At 32.3% G+C, this 27,757-nt stretch overlaps 1 protein-coding gene across 1 annotated transcript in view; it reads left to right on the top strand.

Annotated features, from left to right (window-relative positions):
• The window catches only part of LOC126916592 (division abnormally delayed protein), a 255,946-nt gene that overhangs the window by 63,250 nt on the left and 164,939 nt on the right, over positions 1-27,757 (top strand). Inside the window, exons 3-4 of the mRNA XM_050722541.1 lie at positions 7,307-7,877; positions 12,774-12,975. Coding sequence (XP_050578498.1) covers positions 7,307-7,877; positions 12,774-12,975 — 773 coding nt within the window. The remainder of the gene's footprint in view (positions 1-7,306; positions 7,878-12,773; positions 12,976-27,757) is intronic.

Below are 27,757 nucleotides of genomic sequence, written 5' to 3'. Positions count from 1 at the left end.
AGGAACACTAGGAAAGCTGGGAGAAGCCGCGACGCGCACCTAGACTCGTTATTTCGCGTATCTCCGTGATTTTCGTGGCGCATGACTTCACAGTCGGACGTATGGTCGTCGGTTGAGTATATTCGCCGCGACGTATAGTAATTTTACACGGTAGAAAAATAGAGGAGGTGGTTCTCGGCGTAAAGGCAGAGAGACACTGCGAAGAAGAAAGCGAAAGAAAGAAAAGCGAGAGCAGAGAGGAAGAGGACACGAAAGTCATGTACGCGCGTGTCGTTGCCTCGGCAACCTACTAGTCTCTAGGCTTTCGTCTTTGGCCCGTTCTATTTCCGATACTCGCGGAAAACGCGTTTCTACCGCGAGTTCGAGATGTTTATCGCGACGTGGCGCGCGCGGGTCACGCGTTTTCGATTCCCTCGGCGTCGAAGCGTTCGCGTTTGACGCGACGCTGTGCGCCGCGCCTACCTAGTCTCGCGTGGGCGTTACGATTCGTTCGTGGTTGTTCACGTTCGGCGGAACAGGTTTCACCGACGAATCAATGAATTAATTAACATCGGTTCCGTCAACTTTAACGCGCCAACTTCTCGTCTGGTGGCCAGATGTCCGAGACTCGCGCCGAGTATACAACGTTGTATACATGAGCTTACATGTTTTTGCTTTGTGTTTTGTTCGAGGCAAGTTTTCGAATATATCAACGTTTTTGCTGGTAGATACTGCTGGCTATAAGTCGCTTGCTGATATTTAGTACAAATTGAATGATTTTTGAATGATTTTTTGTGTTTTTTATATTAGAAGGATCCTTTCGAGAGAACTAACTGGTATAATCGATCAACATCCAGAATCATTGGTTTTGTTTATGATAGAGAAAGAAAAGTTCTTAAGAATTAAAGTTACTATTATTCGAAGGAAATCTGTTATATTCTGAATATCAAGATTTGTCCATGTGTAAGCAATATTAACACGCGATATACGAGTATTTACACGTGGTAACTGTTAGAGCAGTTTTTTGACGAATGTTTAACGCTGTTCGATTCTAAGATGCCGAGGTATACTAAGCGAATGAAAATGCTCTAATTGTATGTAATTCGCGCGTAATCCTATTAATTTTAATCTTATCGAGTACGGTACAAAGAGCGGACCTTAATGGCAACGAAAATTAGATTTTCGCTAGACTTTGATAATGGATAATTAATTAGCCTAATAATAATCGTTATTGAGCATGCTGTTAGAATACCACAGATAAGTATCTCAGTAATAATTATTCCTTCTTGTCATCGAGTAGAGGACGTGTTCGCCACTCTTTAACTCCACTTGAAACGGATAAGAGCACCTTGTCGAACTCTCGAAGCAGCTCTTCTTTCTTTCTGTCTATTTTACGCATCGTAATTAAGCTCAGCCGTGCCGCTCACCTACTTCAGAAAAATGTCATTTCTTACAATCTACGGTCTACGCTAGTCTACAGTACCCGTGCGCTACCCTTACACGCTGCATACTCGCAACATGCACCTGCTCTATCTTCATCTACATAATAATGTACATATACACAGGCTCGTGAAAGCACTCTGGTAGACAATTTTTATGAATATATCATAAATATTAGATATGTGAAACGTTTTGAAATTTCATTGGCACCGTTATAAAAACCATCTATCAGGATTGTATCGGTAAAGTTAGAATATTCGTCTGCAAATAGATAGTGCAGGTGTTAGATATCCAAATATTTAGTGAGTAAGATATTTATTACAGGTATATATTTATATATATTGCCCAGAAATGACAAAAGTATTTAAACAGTCAAATCATTTTGCCCGACATTCATTATACGCATTAATAAATCTCAACATTCAGTAGGACCATACTTGATACTTATTACATGTTTAAGATGACTACTCACGCTTATACTAATTTTTTATGAAATATACGTTTGTATATTCCTATCTACGTATTGTCAGATTAGTTTCCCAAATTGATTAGTATAAATATCACAGTTGTGTTTCATTGCGAAACTAATGAAATTTCTAAGCGTTTTATGTAGCGTATGCAGTATGGACCTAAAAATTGTCTATGGCAAGTGTTCAAATACTTCCGTGGGCCAGTGTACTCATATTCATTATACATATATATTACGTATACCCTAATAAACTCGAGACTCTTGTATTACAAGCATATACATATGCATGCAGTAATGTTACAATTAGAGTCGATTTACACATATCTACGTTGCGTCCGTTCCACATTTGTTCTTTAGAAATGCACGTATAACGACACAGGCGGAATTCACTGGATAGCATGAATAAGAATAGAATAAGCGGTCCAAAACTATTCAAATAGGGGGTCAGTCTAAAGAATAAATCGAGCGTTATGGTTGAGGTTAATGCTATGTATCCTAATATTTTTGTTTCATGTGTAAGAAGTAGTTCGAAAATACTGAATATTAATAAGCATCGATCGTTTAATAGATTAAATTCTGAAAGCAGAAGAAGTAATTCGATATGAATACAAATAGATATTGCTTGATGATATATTGGTAATAAAAATGTAAATAAATTATAGGAAAATAAGTAAACGACATTATAAAAAAGTATATCATAAACAATGTCGAATAATTTTAATTATATGTATTTCCAGATTTTTGTACGTTTAGTTATTCTAAAGACTTGTCAGTTGCTTGATAAAGTCTGTAATTTTACAGTGATTCTAGCTAAGCCAGCCATCTATTATATTATGAAAATTATCAAAATCTATTTGTTACATCTCAACTACAATAAATGTGTTTACAGTAAAATAGAAACGAAGGGAAAATCTATTATCTATTGCCATATTAAATAAAGCCTTTTCCCATTTACGACTGCTGTATATTATAAAAGACACTTCTAGAAACAAGTTTCTACATCTCAAGTGGTATCTTTCGTCAACAAAAACAAATTTTAATAACGTTTAACAATCAAATCGAGAACTACAATCTCACGTGTCATTTTGCACGACCGAAATTAAAAATTTCCTTACTTAAAAAATATCCGCTTTTTATCTGTACGTGTACGCGCAATTTGTGCCCAGAATTCCTGAAATAAAGTGATAAATCATTCCTGGCTATCGTGAACGAACGTGTCCGAAACGACGAGCAGTTCCTCGGGTTCGGACATAAAGCGGTTAAAATTTTGTTCGGTCTGAGGCTGGTCCGGCAACGACCAAGTTGCGTGGTACAGTTCCCACGTACCTTTTGCACCCCCTCCGTGCTCCGCAACATGGCCACCATCGGATACCATGCAAGCACACCAGCATCGCCGTCCATCGGCCTCGCACGAACGAGCCTCCAAACCGGAGGGTAGGAGAGACTTCGGCGTGGATGTAGAATCCAAAGAGAAGAGAAGCGAGAGTAGACAGACAGTGTGGGACAAAAGAGAAGGACGCCGAGCGAAGCTCTGTGAACCGAGAGTATGCGAAAGAAAGAGAAGCAGAAAGAAAAAAAAGGAGAGACAGAGACAAAGAGAAAGAAAGAGAGAGAGAGAGAGAGAGTAAGAAAGATAGAGATAAAAGGGCTCTCTCCCACACGGTGGCGCTAAAATAAAATGACTGGCGAGAGGAATGCCGAAGCTCTCTCCTCTGTGCCGCGGAATGGCCTCAAGTGCCTCAGGACGAGACGCGCCGTAGCGACCAAGCGGATCAGGAGTAGGAGATGGAGGAGAGAAGCGCTGAAATCGTATGTAGGTAAAAGAAGCCTTTCGGAAGAAAGAGTAGAAAAGACAGAGGAAGACGATGAGGTGCTGGAAGAACTGGGCACCGATGCTCGAGTCGAGCCAGGATAGTAGACATCGCGACGATCCTCTTTTCCCCTGTATTCTTTTCCTTTTTCCTTCCAACGTCTTCCGTTCCTTCAATCGTTCGTTTCTCCTGCTTTCCCTTCTCATCACTTCTTCCTTCTGTCGCTTCTGTTTCTTCTTTTGCGTTCTTCCTGCTGTTCTATTATTCTCCTTTTACCGGCGATTTCCTTCTTCACGAGGTATTTCGAGGACCAGATCGCGAGCCGATTGCGGCGAAGGAACAGGAGAAAGAAGACGAAAGGAATGTTACTAGGTCCCAGGTCTGTGCGTCGGCAATTTGTTCTTACGTTAGTCATCGTCCGAAGGCTACGAGATGGTCTTCCCATCGCGATGGTTTACATCGCGCGAACCAAGTCCATTATTCTTTGATGGTTGCTGTAATAGCCTGATATTTGTTTTCGCTACCCGTGACTCTAGACGCGAACAAATTCATAGGTATCCATGGAGTTTTCCAGCGTCTGCTTGTTTGATGTTTGGACAGCATTTTCACTGGATTTGTTCACCAACTAGCGCACACGAACGTCGTGTCGCGTCTGCGAGTCTACTGTATCGGAAAACCGATCGAAATCCAAACAATCGTACGTCGAAAAAATCTTGTTAGCGATGGATTCGTTGAAAGTTAGTTGTTTGGAGTTGTTGTTTGTAATGTCTGCGTCTAATCGAATTTGTTCACACGCGAAAAAATTTGTATACAGCGATGCATTTTTAAATTAACTTTTCTTTTGTTCGACTAAACACGAAATATGGTCGAAAAATAATTTGCATATTTATTATTCTTATATATACGAAGCCTACGAATTTCTATTTTATTTAAATAAAATAACATTTCCGTGTACAATTTTTATTTTAAACCCATCGATAATTCTGTCATTTTCTATAATTATATTCCGCTTTGCTGCAGCACTATGCACAACGAACGTCTGCGCTGTATCTTCTGTCGCTTAGAATAGGATTATATTTTCAAGGCTTTTTGAACATTATTTTCTCTGTTAATGTATCTTCAAAGAGATGCTATAGAGATAATAAACCGAAAGTGCAAGTTTGTTTACTTACTTAATTTATTTATGCGCGATATCTGAAATGATCGAAGATGCGGTTTTAACATTGAAAATTTACATGGATTTTCGTATTGTAAAAACAATAAATTAAATATGAACTTTTTAATACTTTTCTTGGAAGGAGACACTAGTTTCGTTATTTTAATTTAGATACACCTGAAAGTATTTCAATGAATTTATATAAAACTTTTTGTGTTAAGACTCCATTGAATCCGAAAGATTTCATTATGATATGTTTGATAGTTCAGAATGGCGATATCCATACATTCTTGTACGAAAGTATTAAAGCAACTATTATATTCGCTCCAAAATTAAGAATAATTACCGATAAATTGGCGTAATAATTCATTTAACTTCGTTCGCTATAAGATCAAGTTTACTATTATATATTTAGTTTGCTATTAATATATTTAATAGAAAATGCATACAATTTAAAATTTATAATCCATATTAAGTATCAAAATTTTATTAAATATAGAAGGTGTCCTGTGCTTTTTGAGCAGGAGAATAGAAAGTTCTCACAACTGCGTTTATGAGAAAAACATATAATCTGACGGGGAAAACAGAATCTTTCCAACGAACGATACCTCAATTATCAGGAATGACGATAAATGCGTCAAAATATAAAGCTCATTCATCGGAAATAAAAAGTAGCATGTTGTTTTAGGAACCTCAGTTATTGTCGTCACAATGTCTTTAGATCCTATTGTATTATGTACTAGCAATTACAAGAGTTACTTCGTCTCAATAAATTCCGATTACTTCGGTAAACGTTCTCGTTAACGTTATTACCTCATCTTTACGATGTACACGCTGTTGCTCCAACTATAAAATCTTCTCACCCTTGTAATTCCCAGCTTCAAGGAACTTGTTACTGCTATTGCCATACTTTTACGATCGATGTACCCCACCGATAAATGCGAAATTTTCTTCTGTGCGAAATTGCCGCGCCTCGTTCGCGATTTTTCTTCCTTCCTGTAATATCACAGTGTATTTTTCTCTATACGTTGTAACTACGTCATTAATATCCAATGTACATACGTACACACATTTTTCTGAATCCTTATCGGCGAACACACAGTAACGAGAAAACGACTATAGAAAATCCGAGAATAAGCACTACCTCGTTCCACCTATTATATCTTCGTTAGAAAGAAATTTATTATCTTTTGTCGCAGCATATTAATCTATTGACATACTAGCTTTTTCACATTAAACGTTCCTGCGTGCACGTACCGTGGCAGACGAAGGTATTCGTACAATTGGAACGTAAATATAGAAAGAGAAATATTTCTTATATTATTAAATATATTTAAATATATCTATGTATATGTAACTGAATATTGTATAGTGAAGCTTACAGTAATAAATGCACGAACAAACGATAACGCAATTATTTGATAACTTACAAAAGTAAACAACATTCACGTAACATTTTGTTTACAACATAATTATTACAACATATAATTATACGTTCGTCGAGACAAAAGTATTCATACAGTATTATTAATTAACATCCGTGGGTTTTTTTTTTTTTGATAAATATCTGTCTTTTAGACAGTTTATTCGCCATAAATAATACGAGTACCTATAGAGCTATACCGTAATGTAATTTCAGATAAATATCATTGCGAGGACATTAAATACAGCAATCAAAGGAAAACGTTTAGATACGTAGAAAAATATCTTTGCTGGAACATTCTATTTGATTACATTTACTATGTAATCATCACCTGACCATCATTTATTCCGTGCAAAAGTTGCTTTATCGCTATAAGATTGAATACTTTAGAAACCTACAAACACAACGTGGAAAAATTCATTACTGAATTTACCACTAAATATTTTTAATTACAAGATTTATTAAATTCATCAGTATAACGATATAAAACGAAGGTTACAGGTGGAGAACACGATAAGTCGTATTTGTTGTCTTTAATAAAAAAGCAATTTAAAATTCTAATATGTTGTTAACCTCCTAAGCATTAAAAAATATTAATAGGATCAATTATGCAGTTTTGCATATTAATATAGAATATCAAATTAGTTCAATTAACATATCAACTAAACCAATGTTATTCCCTTTTCAGAAAACATTATACATTTGTTGCCTATATTCGAAAGATTTATATCTTCAACTCGCTCAGACTATTCTCTTTTTCAACTGTTTCACGTTGAAATATTTTTTTAGTCACTGCGTATATAATAGGAGGAAAAAAGGTTAACAAGAACAGATCTATTGTATTTTCTCCATGCGGTCTTTGAATACTAATTCCACAAAAAGATTACCTTAAACTACCAGGAATTTTTTGTTAAATTTCGCCACGAACATTTTGTACGACTCAGCACAATAATCTGAACGAGGCTATAAATTTGTTTCTTAGGCTACGACGCAGGTCTGCTTTAATCTCGGATGTTTTTGTTTTGCAGAAACGGTGACGATGTTGGCGAGACAGTCGGAGAACAAAACCTTAACCCTGTTCGATCAAGTGTATCGCACGATGGCGGTGTTGAGCAGGCCCTCGATAAAAGCGTTGTACCAGGCGATGGCCGATTACGTGTCACCGAGTAACACGCCGGACACCTTGCAGCAACCGCTGACCCGCGATATGCTTCAGGAACGGTTCATCGAATTCTTCACCAAACTGTTCCCCATCGCGTATCACAACGCGGTGAATCCTCACCAATACGAGCAAGATTTCACAGAAAAATTCAAGACCTGTTTGTACGAGACTATGGATGAAATTCAACCATTCGGAGACATACCGAAACAGGTGGCGAAATCGGTGAGCAAAAGTTTGGAAGCGACGCGGGTGCTCGTGCAGGCATTGACTCTTGGCAAAACGGTCTTGGATAAAACCGACAGCGTGCTGTTTTCCGGTACTAGTCCTCAGCAGGAAGCCTGCTACGGTGCACTACTCAGGATGACCTATTGTCCCAGGTGTCAGAGCATTGGTCCCTCTGTCAGGCCCTGCAGCGGATTCTGCACTAATGTCATGAGGTAAGCACCGTGTTTCCAACTCTGATAATTATCTAAGCCTCATAGGTCGGCCTATTCACCGCGGTCTTTGTTAATTTTCAATCGCATTAGTCATTGTCACGTAGCTGCGGCCCTGTGGGAATCGTTTCAATGTGTACGACTTTAAAAACTCAGGACGCCTATGGTGGCGAGAATTGCGTCGGATGACCGTGAATTTCTGGAGCAATACGAATGTTTCGCGCATTATTTTCTTTCTCACAACGGGTACATAGCGAGTACACAAACGTGAAAAAAAAATATACGAGCGATTTTTGTATATAAACAGAAGAATTTGCTTTATCTATTTACTCAAAATGTTACCAAGAAATGACTTATTTTCGTAATACATGTTAAATTCAATGAAATTGTTTTTCTCTTACATTTACCTTTCGTCACAGATAACACTATCAGTTTACGTACATTTTATGCAAACATTTAAAGAAGTTTAAGTTATGAATTAGATTTTAAGAAGAAATATAAAACTTGAAAGCCATATTATTACTTTTTTTCTATGTTCTATAAAATTCTATGTTATATAAAGTATTTTGAAATTTTATCAGCACTCTAGTGATACGCGATTACTATCCTGATTCTACTAATAAATTTGAAACGAGTTTGAAAATATATACAGATAATGTATAAAAGTTCTAAGATATTTATTGCGCGTACTTCGCATAGATCATCAAACTATATCTAATATTAGAACAGTCAGTTATTCATTATGCTAGTAAGCTTCAGTCCTTGGCATTAATCATATGTTTAAAAGCACTGTTCGCGCTGAATACCAAGCTTTTACCAAGTGTATATTTGCAACAAGTATCTTGTAATTTTTTAATATTTCTTCCGGATTCATTTCAAATTTTTCCAATGTAATCGCTATAAAAATTTCTTGTGGTCAACGTTCGAATATTTTCATGAGTCATTATACATATATAGACGTAACATTACCTAGGAAGCAACTTGATATATACGTAATTGTTTTCGAAGTTGTAATTCAAATACGACTATTTTTCAAATTCTAAGTTAGGTGAAACGCTTATTGTTGCGTAGCAATTTCGAATTGTGTACTTGCAATAATATAAATGTTGACAACCGCTTGATGCCACGTAAACATCAGTTGAACATGTTTATTCTAATCTGCCTACACTCGATTAATAATTACTGAAATTTCCCGTAATCGTCGTGGGATCGCGTTTAACAAGTCAAACCATCTAAACTCGGAAATGAACTCTGCTATTCACGGCGAAATCCATTCAAAGTTTATTCGAGCGTGGAATAAAATGTCTCCTGCACGTTTAATTTGTTGCATAAAATGATCGTACATGTAACACATCCGGAGTTTTATGAAATCGTGTAAAGCTCGGGAGCATCGAAGCAGCTTAATAAGAACTTTTTAAATCTGAGACGGTGAAGCTCTAATTTGTATATGAAATATCTGGACGATGTCTAGTAACTCTTTATTTTGTTTTAAAGATTTTCTTACCTGCCATTTAATGTTATAAAATTTTACGCTTGTTACAAAAAAAAATTATTGCGGAAAAATATTGGCGGATGAATTGCTTATTTAGTTATATTTTAATATCTTAGTCTATTTTCAATTAATTAATAAGTATGCCATACTCTTCTTTATCAAAGTTCGCAGTTTAAAGTTTCATTTATCGGTGTTGATTCTTTCGTTTTACGACAATTTACCTAGGATTAGGATTATAATAAGAATTAGAATGTTTAAAAACGTGATTTTTTAATATTTTTGTAATTATGTAATTTTTCCGTTTATTATCTTAGTATCGTTATTTTATTTTACTTAACTCTACTAACCATTCGTGTTACAGATTTTTATTAAATTCGCGAATGAAGATTTATGAAAAAAATGAATATAGACTCCTTCTTTTACGCGTTTCTTTTAACCTTAACGACTCACTTTATATTCTACGTTGACATCGGTTACTTTCGCTTTCTTTTATCACATTTGATGAGCCGTTTCCTCGTGTATGGACTGATATTTGTAGAAATACCTTGAGTTGTCTGGCCAATTTAACTTCAAGGTTAATTTTAAGTTCTCGCGTTTTACACTTTTGTGCATTTTAGTTGTACATTTCCTTACACGTATTCATAGAACGAATATATGCAACATTGAAGCCTTTAACTTTGTTTAAACAACGAAATAAAAATTTTGACGTTCAAAGCGATTCATCTCGCGATATTTCACAGCGTTCGATTAGATATTAAACGTGAAATATTCAGTATCTAAATTTATCGAGTTGAGGTTCAATTTGTTTTTGCAAAATCGCAGTTTCCGTAGATATTTATAATCTCATTGTATTTTATAAAATATTTCATCGTGGTAATTTATTCCATTGTAAACAGATGTTAGATCGTAACATATATTTGCCTAGTTTTCTTGTTTATATAAAAGATATAAAAGCAGGACGAATCTATATAATAAAATAAAAAATTCCAATAAAAAAACTTTTATTTAGAATCTTTTTATTCGAGCTTATAAAATTTAAAGTAGTACATTTAAATAAATTATAGCAATACAAACACGCAAAATAATTCATTATACTTTAATTTAATTTATAAATTAGTTTACAAATTTTATTAATTATTTTTATTCTAATTATAAATTTTATATTATTATTTATTAATTATATTTATTTATTTTATTAATCATTTATTTATATACATTAATTTAATTTAATTTGTAATTTAATCATTATTAATACAAATACATCGTAAGTAAACAAGAAAACGAGTATAAAATATCTGAAAAATAGTACCAGACCGATAAATAGATAAGCTAGAGATTTTTGCTATACAAAGAAGAGGAAATAAATTTGTTTAAAATCGTAAGACGTTAATTGTAAATAAAGGTAATTAGTTTGATCGATCAGCTTCCGGATTACTGGGATTATGGTGATTCTTTTGCCATCCACATCCGACGAAACCACTCACTTGAGAAATCGCTCACTCGAGATCTAAATATACGCAGGTCACGTGGGTATGAACCAAAATGCGTTTTGAAATTGTGTCGAAGATGATTTCATTGTGTCCCTTTCCGATTTGGGAAATTACGTTATGGCTAATTTTCATACTAATTTTCGTATTTCTCGATTTTATGAAATTTATCGATGGAGTAGCCTGTTTTTAATATGATAACATATCTACACTCGAAATAAATGTTAATTATAGTAACAAAAGTTGCGAAGTATGTAACGTTCTACGTACGCTCGAACATCGAAGGCAAAGGATTTTTAATTTGAATTTTTAAAACGTAAGAATTTGTACAAATGTCAGCAGTCTACTAATAAATAACAACTGTTTCGTAAATTCGTAAATTATTCGAGTATGTACATTTGATTAGCTTAAAATAAAAAGCCTCATTTTCCTCGTTGAACATAGGCAAACGATGACCATGATGATGATAAGAAATGATTTGTACTATTAAATAAGATGTCACAGCGTTCTTGAAGTAATATTTCTCCGTGACATATTGGTATAACTAGATGCAGACATGCGGAAACTTGTAATTGCTTTACTTGGAACTTTGAAGAGTAGTTGGTTATGCAAGCAAACACACTTTTCAAAGAAAGGCATGCTTGACTATATTCATCCGAGTACAATACTTTTTGTCAAAGTTTTACTTATGTCTATCGCATACTTCCGAAAGCTAGTATCATTGTGTAATGTTCTGCACATATGTACATAAAATCATAGTTTACAAAAATTATAATTAGTAAAGCTTATTACTTTAATTTCTTATAATCGGAATGTTGCTTGATTATGTGAAAAAAGATGCGATTCTTTTGCGTTTATTGATACAATTGATTTTAATTTGAAATCTAGGGGCTTTGATAAATAAATGTTTAATGTCAGAAGAATAATATGCTGATAAACTACAATGAAACATTAATAACTAAATGAAATGCAAGATTTGAAAAAAACATAAGTACGTGATATTATATAGGAAATTTTTCATATATGAAAATATATGCAAAATTGCAGCGGCGATTTTTATTTCTTTATCAGTTTGGGTAGTCAGATTTTATATAAAATTGTATACTCGATCGGTTGCTCCGTTAAAGTAATATTCTAAGTAATAACTATCGATAACATCATTACATAACATTTGTTTGTACAAATAATCGTTCCAGATTATTTATATTTTTATAAATGATAGAAACTTGTCGTACTTATCTTTTTCACCATTGGTAATATTTCACGTTTATAGGCAATACATATCGCGCTTATTTTTCTTCATCACAGATATCTATCTTACATGGTAGATTAATCGATAGATAAATGTAGGTAAATAGAAAAGAGAAAAAATAACCGTAACGCGAATAGAGTAAGATATTAGCTCTGTTAATACGTAAAATTGCGGTAAATCGTAACGTCTGCTCATTATATGTTGAGAACAAATCCCAAACTATTACCGAAACATAATAATATTTTTCAAATGTCGAGTTAACAAAATTACAAGATATTTACTACGAGTATATATTTTACAGAGATGAGAAAATATTTACACAATAATTATCCATTATATTAATAAACCTTAATAATCAGCGCGAACATCTTTAATGTTCTCTCACGCGGACAGATTATTTTTAAATATCAATATAATCGTGACAATCGTGTCTTATTTGGTGCTAATGAATTTGAGAATCTTTTATGTAACACACACTACACATATTACATTCATATAAAAGCTTTTTATCATAAATATTCAAATAAGTACTTTCGTGGCCGGCCGTATATTATTGTTAAACGTAAAGAGTGACGAGAAGAGTCGTAGGAAAAAGTCGACAAATAAAATATCGTTCTCAGAGGGAACGAAACGAAAATCGGAGCTGAAAATATATAATCTGATTGCAGAGGTTGTCTGACAGAGCCAGCATCCGAACTGGACCTCGCATGGTCCGGGTACGTGGAAACGGTCGAGAGGCTCGTTGTAGCGGTCGACGGTCGTATGGATCCGTTGGGTCTGAATGCCGAGAGGGCTGTCAGACAATTGGACACCCGCATTTCGGACGCCATTATGCACGCGATGGAGAACGGACCTGCACTCGAGGAGAAGGTGAGTATCCACCAAAAGAACTCGAACACTTGTATAATCTTCATCCAATATACAGGGTGAATCTTCTCTCTCGACCATATAATGAATGTACGCTTGCATCATCCTTATCCTTGACGTTATATTCCTCTTTTTAAATTCGTATTTGTATCACTGACTTTATTTAATTTTTTGTTATTATTACCTTCTGCTTTATAATTTATTATACAGTCAGCTATTTAGTCAGCGAGTCAGACAGAAAATGTGAACAAATTATATATATTTAATAATTATTCATTTCTAGCCTAAACGATTGAAATTAATGTTAGAATTCGAACTAAACTAGAAAAGTAGTAGCAGTGCATTTTTTTGAAGAATTGAAATTAATATTAGAATTCAAACTGTTCTAAAAATATGGTACAGTTTCATTTTTCTTAAAACCAATATTCGAGTAAATACAATGAACGATAAGATCCACGCTAATCCAAAGAATTTTGTGAATTATTTCCAATCGATTTATCAACACATGAGTGTTGTATGGCTCAATATCTTAACGTGTGAAAGTACGTATACAGATTTCTCTGTTAAACTTTAACTTTACCTACAGGTATCGTGTCAAAGATTTTGTCCATTGTACCATTTTTCTTTCAAGCCCTTCAATACAGACTATCTTTGTTGAATCAGAATCATAATTCGTGCCACTTATCTATGCATATCGGTTGATATTATAAGGCAAAGTGTTGAAGGAGATTGATTCGATGCGCGATAGTACAGGTACGACGTGTTTGACGAATTGTTTACCGGGAAATTTGTTATTATTTATATCGTAGTTTGCAAACGTTCGTTCAGTCATGCTGATAAATTATCATTTTGAAGATAGCGATCTTTGGTTCTTGATACTCTATTATTACGAGAGTTTCCGTGTGCGATCACGTTTAGTTGATAACCGTTGTAACAATCACGCCGATCGATAGAACATTCACCTTTTACAAACCGTTTCCACGTACGGGAAAGTCATAAAACAAGTAAGTACTTACGCGTTTCCGATGTCTTCCTCTTGTCACTTTATAGCTAGAGCTAATTGCTTAATTATGGCGATATAACTGGGTCCGATAGAACGCGTGGGCAAAAAATATTTATATCAAAAGCGAGCGGAGACGGATGGTGTAATTTATCAAATACTTTGAACGTTTTGCTTTTTTGGATAATATTGGGTTGGTAGCTAAGTGATTGCCGATTTTGCCAATATCATCTAATGATAAAATCCGCAACCCAATATATTGAAACGAAGCATATTTTTTAAACTTTTAGAAAAAAGTTTCTTATATGTATTATAATTTACCATGTGATATTCAGAAGTTTATGCGACAGATGTTTTCTCTATCAGCTTATGAAATTATATATTAATAATGATATAATTTCCTTATCTATTACGTAATGGAAATATGCGCGCAATATTATCTTTCAGTGATTCGAGTGCCTAAAACATATTTTTAATGTTTAAAGGAAAAATGACAAAAGATAGAAAAATCTGTTATACTTCTTTTCATTTAAAACGAAAAATCGACTATTTCTCTCGGTTTTATTTTACGTGCCAGAGCAATCAGATTGAATGAAAAATACGTATTTGAAATAGAAAGATCTTTCCGTAAGATCATGACTTTTAATCAGGAAGTATAACGATATTCACGAACGTTCATATTTATTTTCTACGTCGATTCGACATATTTTTAATCATTGTAATAGTGAAAGAAAAATGAAATTCTGTAAAGCCATGCAGCGGTAAACTGGAGAAATTTTTCGGGTTTACCTGGTAAAATAAACGAATGGTCCCCGCTCGTGGGGACCATTCCAGACGATTTCTCAAGCACCGGCGCAGACATTCTTTCGATTCTTTTGATCGTTTTGCCAGTCCCCGATTCGAATCGCTACGGTGGCACGGCGTCTACCTGCGTGCAGACATGTGCGTGCTATATTTTTGTTTTCATTGTTATTGATATTAGCGCCGGCAGGCGAAGGAACGCGAGGAACGAGCATTATATGCTCACCGCGCCGTCATTGTATGCATTTCCATAAATTTGCTTTTTATTTAGGAGAGAAACGGACGGAACCAATTTGCGGCCTCCATATATATCAAATCTGTCGCGGATTAGGGGCTGTTCATATAAATGATCGCGAGAACTTTCAGGAAACTACACTCTCGCTCGTTTAATTTCGAATTTAGGAACAGACCAACCGATCTACGCATATACTTGCATTATGTGTATGCGTGTCGCAGGCCGAACTTTCCAAAGGATGCGTTTCGAACGGTCATTATTGTTGACTCACGCGGTACTTACCCTATAATTTATGCGAATTTTCGAGTTCGTGTTGTTCGTTTTAAAGGAATTCCACCGTTTGCGAAATTCTATACAAAAGGGCATTCGGCTTTAGAAAGTATTTGTTCCCGCAAGTGCATTTAAAACATTTTTTCTTCTTTTTATCATTATTTATTCCTCTTACTGGAACCTCTATTAGCGTGTAAAAGATTGCCGTAAAATACATAAAAAGGTGCAAGCGCTATAAAAAATGAACGAAATAAAAGAAATAAAAGATGCAGAAGATAAAACATAAAAGAGATGTACACATTTGTTTCACGAGGTTTTGCGAATGTGAATACGCTGATATCAATTTTAATGTTAATTTCGACGAATATGCGTGCTGATGGATAAAAGTGTTGGTACGGACAACTTGTTTTGTAAAATTTTATGCATATTTACATAAAATATGTTTTGTTTGATTTCTTTATATAATATACGTATAAAGGATAAAGTATATGTATATATTGAGGAGACGGTACATTTAATAAAATTATTTTGCAACTTTCCATGTACTTGTGGGTAATGAATATGTTAATAGTTTTAGATCCATTTTTTAGGGTAGTTATTTTATAGAAGATTCACTAAAATCGTTTTGATATTTCAAATTATTTTTATTTTTCAAGTGTTTGCAATTAAAAATTGTACAGAGGCATATGCGATCTTTTAATACATTGCAGAAAGCTTTTAGATATTTTTGAAAAAATAATACAGATATAACTGAAATAACTATACTTCGATATTTCATCTTATTATATATAATTATCACATTAATATAAAAATCTTGTTTTACAATAAGAGTATTTATAAAAAAGTAGGATAGGTAGACAACACAAAGAAAATATTTAAACGTCGAGCTGTTAAATTGTTCAAACAAACGGTAGATTTATACTGCATTCAATTATCTGACTTATGGAAAACTGTTAACAAAACTCCATAAATTCGTAAAAGCCGTTATTTTTATTTTATATTACATACGTACCAATATCATGTATGAATAAAAAATCAATACAGAGCGTGATTAAAATTAAATCAATGATCGAAACGATGTTTAAACCGATATCGTTCTGGATGTTGTGATGTTCTTTTTACGGAAGTAAATTCGATTTGAATTTAAAAAATCCCGATAAAAGTTGATATGCGCAACTAGGAAGTGGCATGTTATCGTGTAAGAAACGTAAGGAAAAGCTGATTAAAATGTCCCAGTTCGTAAGGTATCACGTAAGGGAAAGCAGTCCGTCGTGAACGCTCGTTTGGACATATTCAACGAGCGTGCAACGTGCGACATGCAACGCTAGTTTGCGCTTGATATGCCGTTCGATGACTTTACATGTTACTAGACCATATTTTGCCAAGATTTAGTGATGCCTTGGAAGCCTGAACCTGTCAACTGGTCAAATGTCTTACTCGATGAAAGGTGTTCTTAAATCGACACAGTGTCCGGAAAATAAAATTTTACGCTAGTAAAAAGAAAAAGAGCATTGAAATATTTTTTATTAAAAATAACGATTAATATCGTATCATTACCATCAGATTTTCTCTTTTTCTATACTTTATGAAGCATCGGTGCAGCAAAATGTTTAAAATACAGGATATCCTGAAAGGCAGTTCCATTACCTTAATTGGTTTTTATTCTCACGTGATACAACTTTGATAGAATCATTCGTTATTTAGCTGTTGTAAATAGAGAGACACGTAGGAGATTTGCCATGGAACACTGTACAACTGAAGAATATACACTGTTTCATAAGAATTTGGATTTTACTTACAGTATCTATAAGTATGAATTTTATCATTATCGTAGGATGAAAATCGATAGCAAATTAATAAGAAGCAACACTTACTACCATCTTATGGAATAGTATACTATAAATTAAACAAATTAATTACCAAAGCTAGAAGTAATATATTTTATTAATTATTACATATACAACCGAATGTGTTTACTATCTGACTTTTAAAAATTAATTTAATTGTGTCATAATATTCTATTATTAAATTATTACGTATAAAATCATTACAGATTGATTTATATTCATAATTAAATTCCTAATTTGTAATTAAATTATATTGTATTAAAAGTAAGAAACTGCCCAATAGTTTTAAAATACGTATATTTATCGCAGAGTTAACAGAAGAAAGTTATTAATTAAATAAGTAACTAAAATTATATGACTAGCCATAAAATAATTAAGTGTTTGACTGAGAATTCCCGCCCGCTTGATACTGGGTAGATAGATCACATTCTGCTCATCCTCGATCGGTCTGGCTGAACTTGAGTTGCGCCTAATTGATCTGTATGTTTTTCTTTAAATAGCGATAGAAACTCATTAACTTAATTTTCTTAACTCCGTTAAATTAATTCTGTCAAGCGATAAGGTCGAGTCGAACTCTATGTAACTTTCGAGAGATTTGCTTTCAGGTTATCTTAATGTCCGGAACCGGTGACATCAATTGCCCGCCCAGGTCGTCGAATGACAGTGCCACTAATTTCTTCTTTTTTCTTTTTTTCTCTTCTTGAGTTTTTTAATGGTTTAGAATTGCTCCGATAAATCGATTGACAGGAAATAGTCGTTAAAAAATTAATAACATTTTTCTGAAGAATTATAAAAATATAATGTAAAATGCACTTTAAAAAGGTCAAATTCGTGACTTAAAGAAAGAAGATCGTTTTTTTATATTTAATATTTAAAAAACGCATTAGGTATAAATTCTACATGTGAAAACAAAGGAAAAAATTCACAGACATGAATTCGTAAAACAAATGCCCGAAATATCTTCCACGAAATTCAATGCACGCATAAACATGTTCCGCTATAGACTGTCGAATTCGTTCAAAAATATCAGACAGCATTTTTATAATAATATATATATTGCATTATTATAATATATACACATATATATCATTTTACATACAATACAAATGCAGACGTTAATGCTTTATGAAATTCTAACTCGATAAAGTCGCTTTTCGGGACATGTATTTCTATGAACTTTTTTTGTTGTTTCGACACATAGAATTTCTACCAAATTTTTTCCCAAGCTTGTTGAAGCATTGTATATATAAAAGCACCGACAATCCTTGGTTTGTTTTAAAAATTATTAAAAAACAAACCATGCTAACAGCTTTTACGATACTTCGTAGTTTGATTTTTCATATTGTGCCAGTTGACGTTATCTATTTTTAAAATATTCCAAACGTGGTATGATCGTTTATGCAGAAATATAAATATAAACGTGAATAAATGATCATCGGATTACGGATATTTAAGTATTTATAGGAAATATAAATGTGCAACATAAAACACACACAATATGCAAAAATGTATAAAATATTCAGAGTAAACCATATGGCGATATCCAATAAAAGTAAGAATTATTCTTTTTGAAGAATTGATCTGATCAAAATGTATATCTGTATAATAAAACGGCCACGTAGTCAGAAGTTTAAAAAATCGCCTCATTGCCTCCATAGCTAAGGATACTGGAAACTTTGAACCATTGTATCATTAATTCTCATGTTTCTTTCGTATTATGAAAAATTCTTATCAGTTATTATCCTACTGGTTGCCTTGTACCTATTTCCATTCTATTTGTTTAGCAGCGTTTATAAAAATATAAATTTGCAGAAAAATCCGCAATTCAGTGATAACGTGCTAATTAATTAGAACGTATATTTTCGTTTCAGAGCGTATCAATATGTATACATAATCGAGGAATATGACTTATGAATCATTGCCACTGATTAAAAATGTCTACGATTATTGACAGTAGAAACAGATAATTGCAGAAAATAAAACAATCGTTACTGGTGCAGATAAGACAAGTTGAAAATAAGTTGAATACTAATGCGATTATGGAAGTATGTAACTCTGTATGCCTTGTTTGATATTTCACGTGCGAAGTTTTAAATAGATTCATTGAGAACAGCATTTAAAGAATAACATGGAATAAATATTTTCTGTACGATTCATATCGTTATTAATATCTTTATCTGCTGTTACAACTTGCAACATAAATTTCCGCAACTTGGAATGTTTGTGTGATTACATTGTGTCTACTTATGCAACATTAAAATCTAAAAATATCATATTTATTCACAGTTAATCCATTATCCGTTGTTTCCCAAGACTATGTTTCATCTTTTTGGCAATTTTCTAATTCACTTCTCGAAAGATTGTTAAGATCTGGTCGCAAAATATTCGGTTACTGTTGTCAGGTTTTTCGTTACGTTAAATTTTGTATTCTTTATAGAATTTTGTAGCGATTGAAATAAATAAAAATCTGTCTACACTAAATTTAGAGACTAGAGTGAATGACATAGTAATTGTTATTTATACTCTCTCATGTTATTTAGTGTTATTTGCTGCGTACGACCGAACATTGACGCAATGAAATGATGTTCTTTTCCGAGTCATTGTCATCGATAATTTCTGTGTCGATGTTATTAGCAATCTTTCCAATTGCTAATTATAAGTTCTGACAACTATCATATGATCTTACTTTAGAAATTCGAGATAGATACACATTGAGAATCGAAATTACTTATAGAATGATCTAATAAAAGAATAATCGCTTCGTAAAACAGTGGAAAACATAGTCGATGATATTATAACAATTTTAACAAGTTTTAGGAATTAGTTTTTTTGTATTAGTTACATACTATTTCGTTAATTTAACAATTACGCCACTTCGCAAGCATCTTCGAGTGTTTTATTCAAAATTGCATAAATTGTATTACATATGTTAAAACTTCCACGTTTCTGCAAGATTTGTGCCAACTATTTTGTAATATTTAATTTATACACAAACCACTTACCTACTAATACCTCGTTGAAAGCATGTAGTGTATTTTACACAGGCTGTTTTGAAAGTAAATATTACTTGGCTTTGAAATTATGTCACTTGTCTGTAAGCTACTTTTGTGAAAGTATCTTCGATAGCACATTTTCATAATTCAAAAATAAAGATGAAAGGTATAACTGAATTTCAAATTTTCATCTCGTCTGAAATATAATAATTGTTCGAAATCATTAATGATTTATCAATCAGAATTTTCTATTATATTATATTATATTATATTATATTATATTATATTATATTATATTATATTATATTATATTATATTATATTATATTATATTATATTATATTATATTATATTATATTATATTATATTATATTATATTATATTATATTATATTATATTATATTATATTATATTATATTATATTATATTATATTATACTATACTATACTATACTATACTATACTATACTATACTATACTATACTATACTATACTATACTATACTATACTATACTATACTATACTATACTATACTATACTATACTATACTATACTATACTATACTATACTATACTATACTATACTATACTATACTATACTATATTATATTATATTATATTATATTATATTATATTATATTATATTATATTATATTATATTATATAAGACGATGATGCAAAATGCAATATAAGAAAAGGCAGCAAAAATTGTGTACATGTGTTAATGTTATAATCTACTGGTCTAAAGATCATGGAGAAAATTTGAATTGATTGATCATGGTGAATTAGGTACGAGATTTATGCCAAAGTTTACATCTGTAGATATTTACTTTTTACTTAAAATTATATACATCATAAGTTATAATAATTCATAACCATATAATAATAATTAATGATGCCAATATCGAGATTGGTTGAAGTAGTTATCAAGATACGAATAAAGAATTTAATTTAATTAAAAATAATTGATCACAGAAGAAAATATGATAAGTAGATATTTTTTGATGTTCTGATTTTAATGTCACTTTATAACTGAAAAGGAATATTGTGATTTAAAATAACTGAAAATAATTAGGGCCAAAAATATACATAGCTAATGAAGTATTGCACTTGGAATTAGAAACCAAAGGTGTAACTTTTAAGATAAACAATATTTTAATATTTTTGATAATCAAATATTATGATAAGTAATATTTTTAAAATTCCGAAGGGAGTAGTAGAAAAATACTAAATTTTTAATACTACTCCCTTGCAGAAAATCAAGAAATATATTCTTTACAAAAAAATATATGTTCTATTGTTTTGAAGAGTTAATATCGAATGTATGAGCTCTTTGTAGTGTAATTATAAAACTTCAAATGATAATAATTTTATAATGATTATTCCTGTTCATCTAGTTTTTCGTAATTGTACTAATATTTATGAATGAAAATACTCATTCGTGTAAGTAAAACACAAAGGAAAGATGTTTTACGAATAAGCATTTGATTTATACAATAAGAATATATCAAGGATATAGTATATCTCAATTTAAAAAATGAAGGCAATTTTGGCAATCAAGAGATATGGGTAAGAAACAGAGACAACTTACTCGAACGTTTGTCGTGCTCGACACGGAAGAAAAGAAAGGCCGTGAGGCATGTTCGACGCGTATAACATTTCTGAAATTCTTTAGCAGTGTAGTTTCGTTTGAACAGGAATGTCGTATGTTATACATATAGTCTGAAGGCGTGTGAAACGTATCACATGATAGTTGTACGTAATGCACCTCCTGGTTATTTGTCGCATCGTTATTTCCTTTCATATCCTTTGCTACGTAGCTTATACGTAAGTATATTGTACATTTATCGTATATATGGAATAGATTAATTGCAGCAGGAATCGAGTAAGTAAGTAATCTCATTTCGAAAGTGGAAAGAATTATTCGTATAAAATTATTATGGCGAGAATTTACAAAGGGTACGAGACCTGTGATATTAAATAATACATATACATAATTAGAATGGATATACAACGAAAATGTTAGAATTTACTTGATTTAATGCTTCATGAAATATTTGAAGATCGCAGGAGAAAATGATAAATGCATTGTAGGGTCACTCCGCTACCAAAAGTTCACGGCGTGCCGACACCTATGCAGTAGCTTCGCTATTGTTCTGTGTGTATGGTTGCAGATAATTTACTAGAAATGCGCCATACAACATTTGCAGGTAATGATGAGGCTATTACGTAGTAATGATAATGTCGCGATCACATCGGGGTTACCAGCTGCAAACATGCGGTGGAGAAGAATGGAGAAAAAAGAAAAGGGCGAGTGTCTCACTGACGAGTCTTATATTTTTCTACGTACATTTTCTCCGATTTTTGTATTTCAATGTGTCGATGTGACTAAGAAGTGTTTCAATATGGTATGGTTGAAAATGAGAAGAATCGTTTAGGACCAAAGATGATGTTTTTAAAAATAGTTTATAGATTGAGAAAATTTAGTGAAAAAGCTAATCACAAGTAACATTTTCATATTATGGCAAGCAATATTCTTTAACTTATTGAGAGAACGTAAAAACCAAAGAAAGATAATTTTAGTAACTTGAAATTGATTGTCAACATGCGGGATTTAAAAATTGTTCTCTTGTAAAGAGTGGAAAATGTGACTTATCGCGTTTTCCCCTTACACTTTTCTTTTATGCAAGAGAAGCTTGTTTTTATTTCAAGTAGAAAACTGCGAACTAAAATCTAATCCTTTCGCTATAAAGATATATATATATATACACACACACCTATACATATGTGTTGTACATTCATGCATAGTCCCAAATATTGGGCAATTATTTGTTTAAACCGTACATGTATATCTTCTATTATTTCTATTTTCACCTTTATGTGTTATACGATAATTAATTATATACAACATGTATAAATATTCATGATTTATTTTTTCCGTATTATTACAAACACTTGTAGCTCTGAGGATATCGCAACAAAAGGGTTAACTTTTGCTATAAATTTCTGGATGTTAGTGAGATAATAAAATGAAATAAAATGAAACAAAATGAAATAAAATGAAATAAAATGAAATAAAATGAAATAAAATGAAATAAAATAAAATAAAGTAAAATAAAATAAAACAAATAAAAAATAATAAAACTGAAGGAAATAAAATAAAACAGTAGAATAATGAATACGTCACTTCAAACTCACCTGATATTATCAAAGCCTAACTTGATACTACAAAATTGGTTATCACTTTTTCAAATTCACAATCAGCTTATATTGACCATACTTGTTATACTTATTACTTTAATCACTCTGCCTATATTTCAAGATTATGCTGTTAAAAAATAAAAACATAAATCAATAGCAGCTCGGTTCTAGGTTGTATTTCTTGTTTTTGTAATATTATATTTTGTTAAATACGAATCTCGCATTCATAAATCCCATTTGTCCGCACTGAAATTTGTTAAATTCATATCTCATTCGTTCCATCGAAACCACTTCCCATGAAAATATTTAAACCAATAATTTAATCAGTTCGTATAATATCGTAGATATTCGGCAAAATGCTCACATCGTTGTTCAGTTTCAAATTTTGATGAATAGAGGTGAAGGAAGTTCGCAAATTTATAAATTTTTAACAAGATTAAAAGATTCATATTTCTGACAAGGTTAAATAATATATTACAAATTTTGCATACGATTAGAAAAATTGAAATTAGTAGTTTACAGATTCTAAAGCGTTTTAATAATCAGTTTATTATTTACTTTAATATATTAATTCACAATTCTCAATAGCTCTTAACAGCTTCTTTTTTTGCAAAAAATGCATATTTTGTATTTAAAAAAAGGTACATATAACTTATGCAACATCAGTATACATATAATACAATGTACATATATAATTGATCCATATAATTTAGTAATATATAATTTTTTGATATTTGAATGAAGTAAATTTTTTAAGAATCTTATTTTCCACTAATACACATAGAAATTATCAAAATTCCACATTTTCACATAAAAATGATCATGAACTTGTATACATATATTCATATCAATGCTTCAATTCCAATTCACTTTGAAATATAGTTCTTAAATCTATACAAGTTAACTGTTAAGAAAAATTCTCTGGTTATGTACTTTTTTAGTCTATACAAATATACTGTTGAAATAAACTTCTCGCGAGGACTAAATTGCTTAATCGGAAGAAAAAGCAACAGCGCTAAAAAGAAATTTTTGGAGCAACTGTGATCTTTGAGTATCTTTTTCAAGGTTTGTTCGTATCGTCTGATTTTGTTGAACACAGACGAGGGAAAGCGACGAATAGAGCGATCTTATCTCGGGTTCTTCGGCTTGCATTTTCACGATAGAATGTATCAGGCGTATCGGTCGTTAGACGCGTCGATCAATCCTGTGCATCGACTCTTTTTGTCTGGATGATCGACACGTCGGCGTCGAAATGGGAAATGCATGCTAGCCCGATCGGAGAAAAAATCAGCCGGCGAAGAGGAACGGATAGAAACGAAATGAATAGACGCTATAAATTCTGATGTGCACTATAAATTTCACGGTGGCCGATCATCCGACTTCACGCCGATCCGTGCCACGCCGTGCTGTATTACACGCGTGATAGGCGAATGACACCAAGGGCGTCGTAACAATGCACTTTGAACGACGAGTACCGAGGAGGTGGTAAGAATAAACGGTTTAAAACATGCTTGAAAAAGAATACGTAATGTATATACATTTATATATATATATATACAATAACTGCACCCGCGTTGTGTCGAATACGTAAGTATAGTTCGTAGATTGTTTTATTCGCGCCAGATGTGCTTGACGCGTGCAATCTATTGTTAATGAGAAAATTTGCGAGATAGATTGGAATTATTCGAGATAAATCACTAACAATAGAATTAAATGCTGTGGTTAGTGTTTTGCTGGAATTTTAGGCTAAAATTATTCCAGCTTATTATAACTTAGTACTCTGTAACTCAGAGGTTCGAGAAAAATATGATATAAGTGACAAATATCTTTAGTTTGACAAAACAGTAAGTAAGATTAAATATTGATGTAACATGACAACAACTTTGAACAAAGTTGATATGGTTTCAAATACTGAAGTATATTATTATGTATTCATAAAGGTTTCGAGAAATTTATGATAAAATCTTCGATATAAATATAGATCCTTTGCATAGTTCACATTCTTTACATCGCTTCCTTTGTATTTCCTTTGTTTCTAGAAAAAAATTCACTTATACCACTGTTTCGTATGATATAACTTACCTGATGATTCACGGCTTCAGCAGAAATGTGGTACAAATGATAAATATATTTCATTTGAAGAAATTGTAAGTAGGTTAATCTTTCGTAGAAAGACTACCATGTTTTTAAGCATTCAAACACATTATTCACCTATGTACGCTATATTATATCATATTTATTAAATGTTCGAAGAAATGTACGATAAGATCATCTATAGCTCTTATATATTTATTTTATTTATCTCGTTCTCAGAAAAAATATAATATACTTACTTGTACTACTTTTCCACTGAATCTTTCAATTCACATACTACCGATCGATCGTAGAGATCTTCGCTTAGCGACGTAGCGAGCTCTTTATATGAATACAAGATTTCCGTATGGACATGGTTTCCGTATATTTCTAATATTTATTATAATAAAATATAATGAGAGTCGTTTAAAAGTTCTGATATAAACATGTAGGTAACTACAAATACATATATATGTATGTCTCATATAGAAGTCTCATATAAAGAAGCGAATATATACAAATAATAAAATTTATATCTTGTTTAAAAGCACAAATCTGTACCAATTTCACCAATGGTAAAAAGAATGGCATCGTAAAAGGTGTAAAGTATGATTTGCTAACAAAAATAAAAAGTGCGTTCCATATGTATTTGTCAATTTTTGTACTATTATTACATACGCTAATCTATTTTAAATTGTTGTCACAGTTTATGAAAAGATTCAATTATACAAATAAGGTAATTTCACTTTCGTAGATTTTGTACAAGTTGTTTTATGTGAGTATGATACATGCACAAGATGATTCTTATTTTAGTTGATATGTGACTGCTATTTGTGGCTGCTTTAAAAAGAATGTTACTTCAATTGAAGAGCTCATAACAAAGACTGTCTTCGTTAAATTTTTCAATTTTTCAAATAATACTTTTATCCCAAAAGTCAAAAGTGAGATTCATCATATGATAGAGTGTAAACATAATCTTTATCAAGATTTTATAATATCATGATTTAATTAAACATACTGCATTTAGCTTAGCAACGTCTTCTATGGATAACTATAAATAAACTTACCACAATTATGCAATATGATGAATATCTTGTTAAGAGAAATATATTGAATAGAAGTAAACAATTTTATAGCGTCTTTCAGCTTTCTGTCATTAGTCATAGTAGTTATTTTAATAACTAAAATGGGTAAATGGGTAATCTTTTCTGACTTTTGTAATTATTTGTATGAAAATTACAAATGTTAAAAATAAATGTGAACAACGCTAACCCATCACTGGTAGCTGTATATAACAGAACTAGTTTCTTTTCCTCTTACTCTGTTTCTATCCGAATAGCAGCACAGGTATTTTCAATTAGGTTTTTCAGGTTCTGACATGTTCTTGGTGACGTACACGACGCTCTTTAGTACGCTATAGATAACGATCTATTGGTGTTAAAACAGGAGATCGAGCTGTATACTTCCACGTTTCCTCTTCGAACCATTTATCTTCCGGATAAAGTGACATTAAAAAATGTCTCATATCGAGTTGATAATGTTGAGGTACACCATATTCTATTAAAAGTAATATGTATTCTTCGTTTGAAAATAGGTCAGCAAGAGCTCGTATGACGTCGTCTCGTAATACTGTTAAACAGGCACCACCTGTGATACTCGATCCAAAGAAAAATGACTATACAATTCCTTTGGACGACAGACTTAACTGCAGTCTTTTAATGTTACGTGTGGATATTCCTTGGCCTAGAGCACAATTACGTCGATCAGGTACCATTAAGTGCGAATTTGAAATCAGTGCCATTAAATCAATTATACATAGAAATTTTCTATGAATACAAAATAATCAGGACAGACGATTACCTCGCGCACCGCTTACAATGGTAACGAGCGTTACAGGCACTTTGCACCTGGTATGAAAGTTTTTAATAGAGTAGAAGCAATTTTTAGTACGGTAGAAGAAACGAAACGCTTAATAGATATCTTTCATGCAGGATAACACTCTAAACTAACTTGCAAAGTTTTATTTGCCCGCAGAAAAACACTTCATTTAAGAAAATTCCAAATTTGTCAATTTGCAAAAAATCAAAACTGATTTATCCGTAGTTTGAGTAGGCGTGTAATCTGCAAACAAAACTTCACATGAAAATCGAGAAATATTTGCAAAAGATGTTAACGAAAAGATAACAATGCATTACTTAAGCAAATGGACTTTTTAAAAATCAGTTTTTACAGTCATATTCCCCAAATACAAAACTCGTTCGTCTACACCATATCTCTATCTTGAATAGTTCCTGAAATATTCCAAAAAAATGCGACTTCGAGCGCAACGATGGCTGATGAAGAAATGGAACATATCTGACTATATTAT

Source organism: Bombus affinis, chromosome 5, assembly GCF_024516045.1.
Source record: "Bombus affinis isolate iyBomAffi1 chromosome 5, iyBomAffi1.2, whole genome shotgun sequence".
NCBI lineage: Eukaryota > Metazoa > Arthropoda > Insecta > Hymenoptera > Apidae > Bombus > Bombus affinis.
This window is presented reverse-complemented; position numbering and strand designations above follow the sequence as displayed.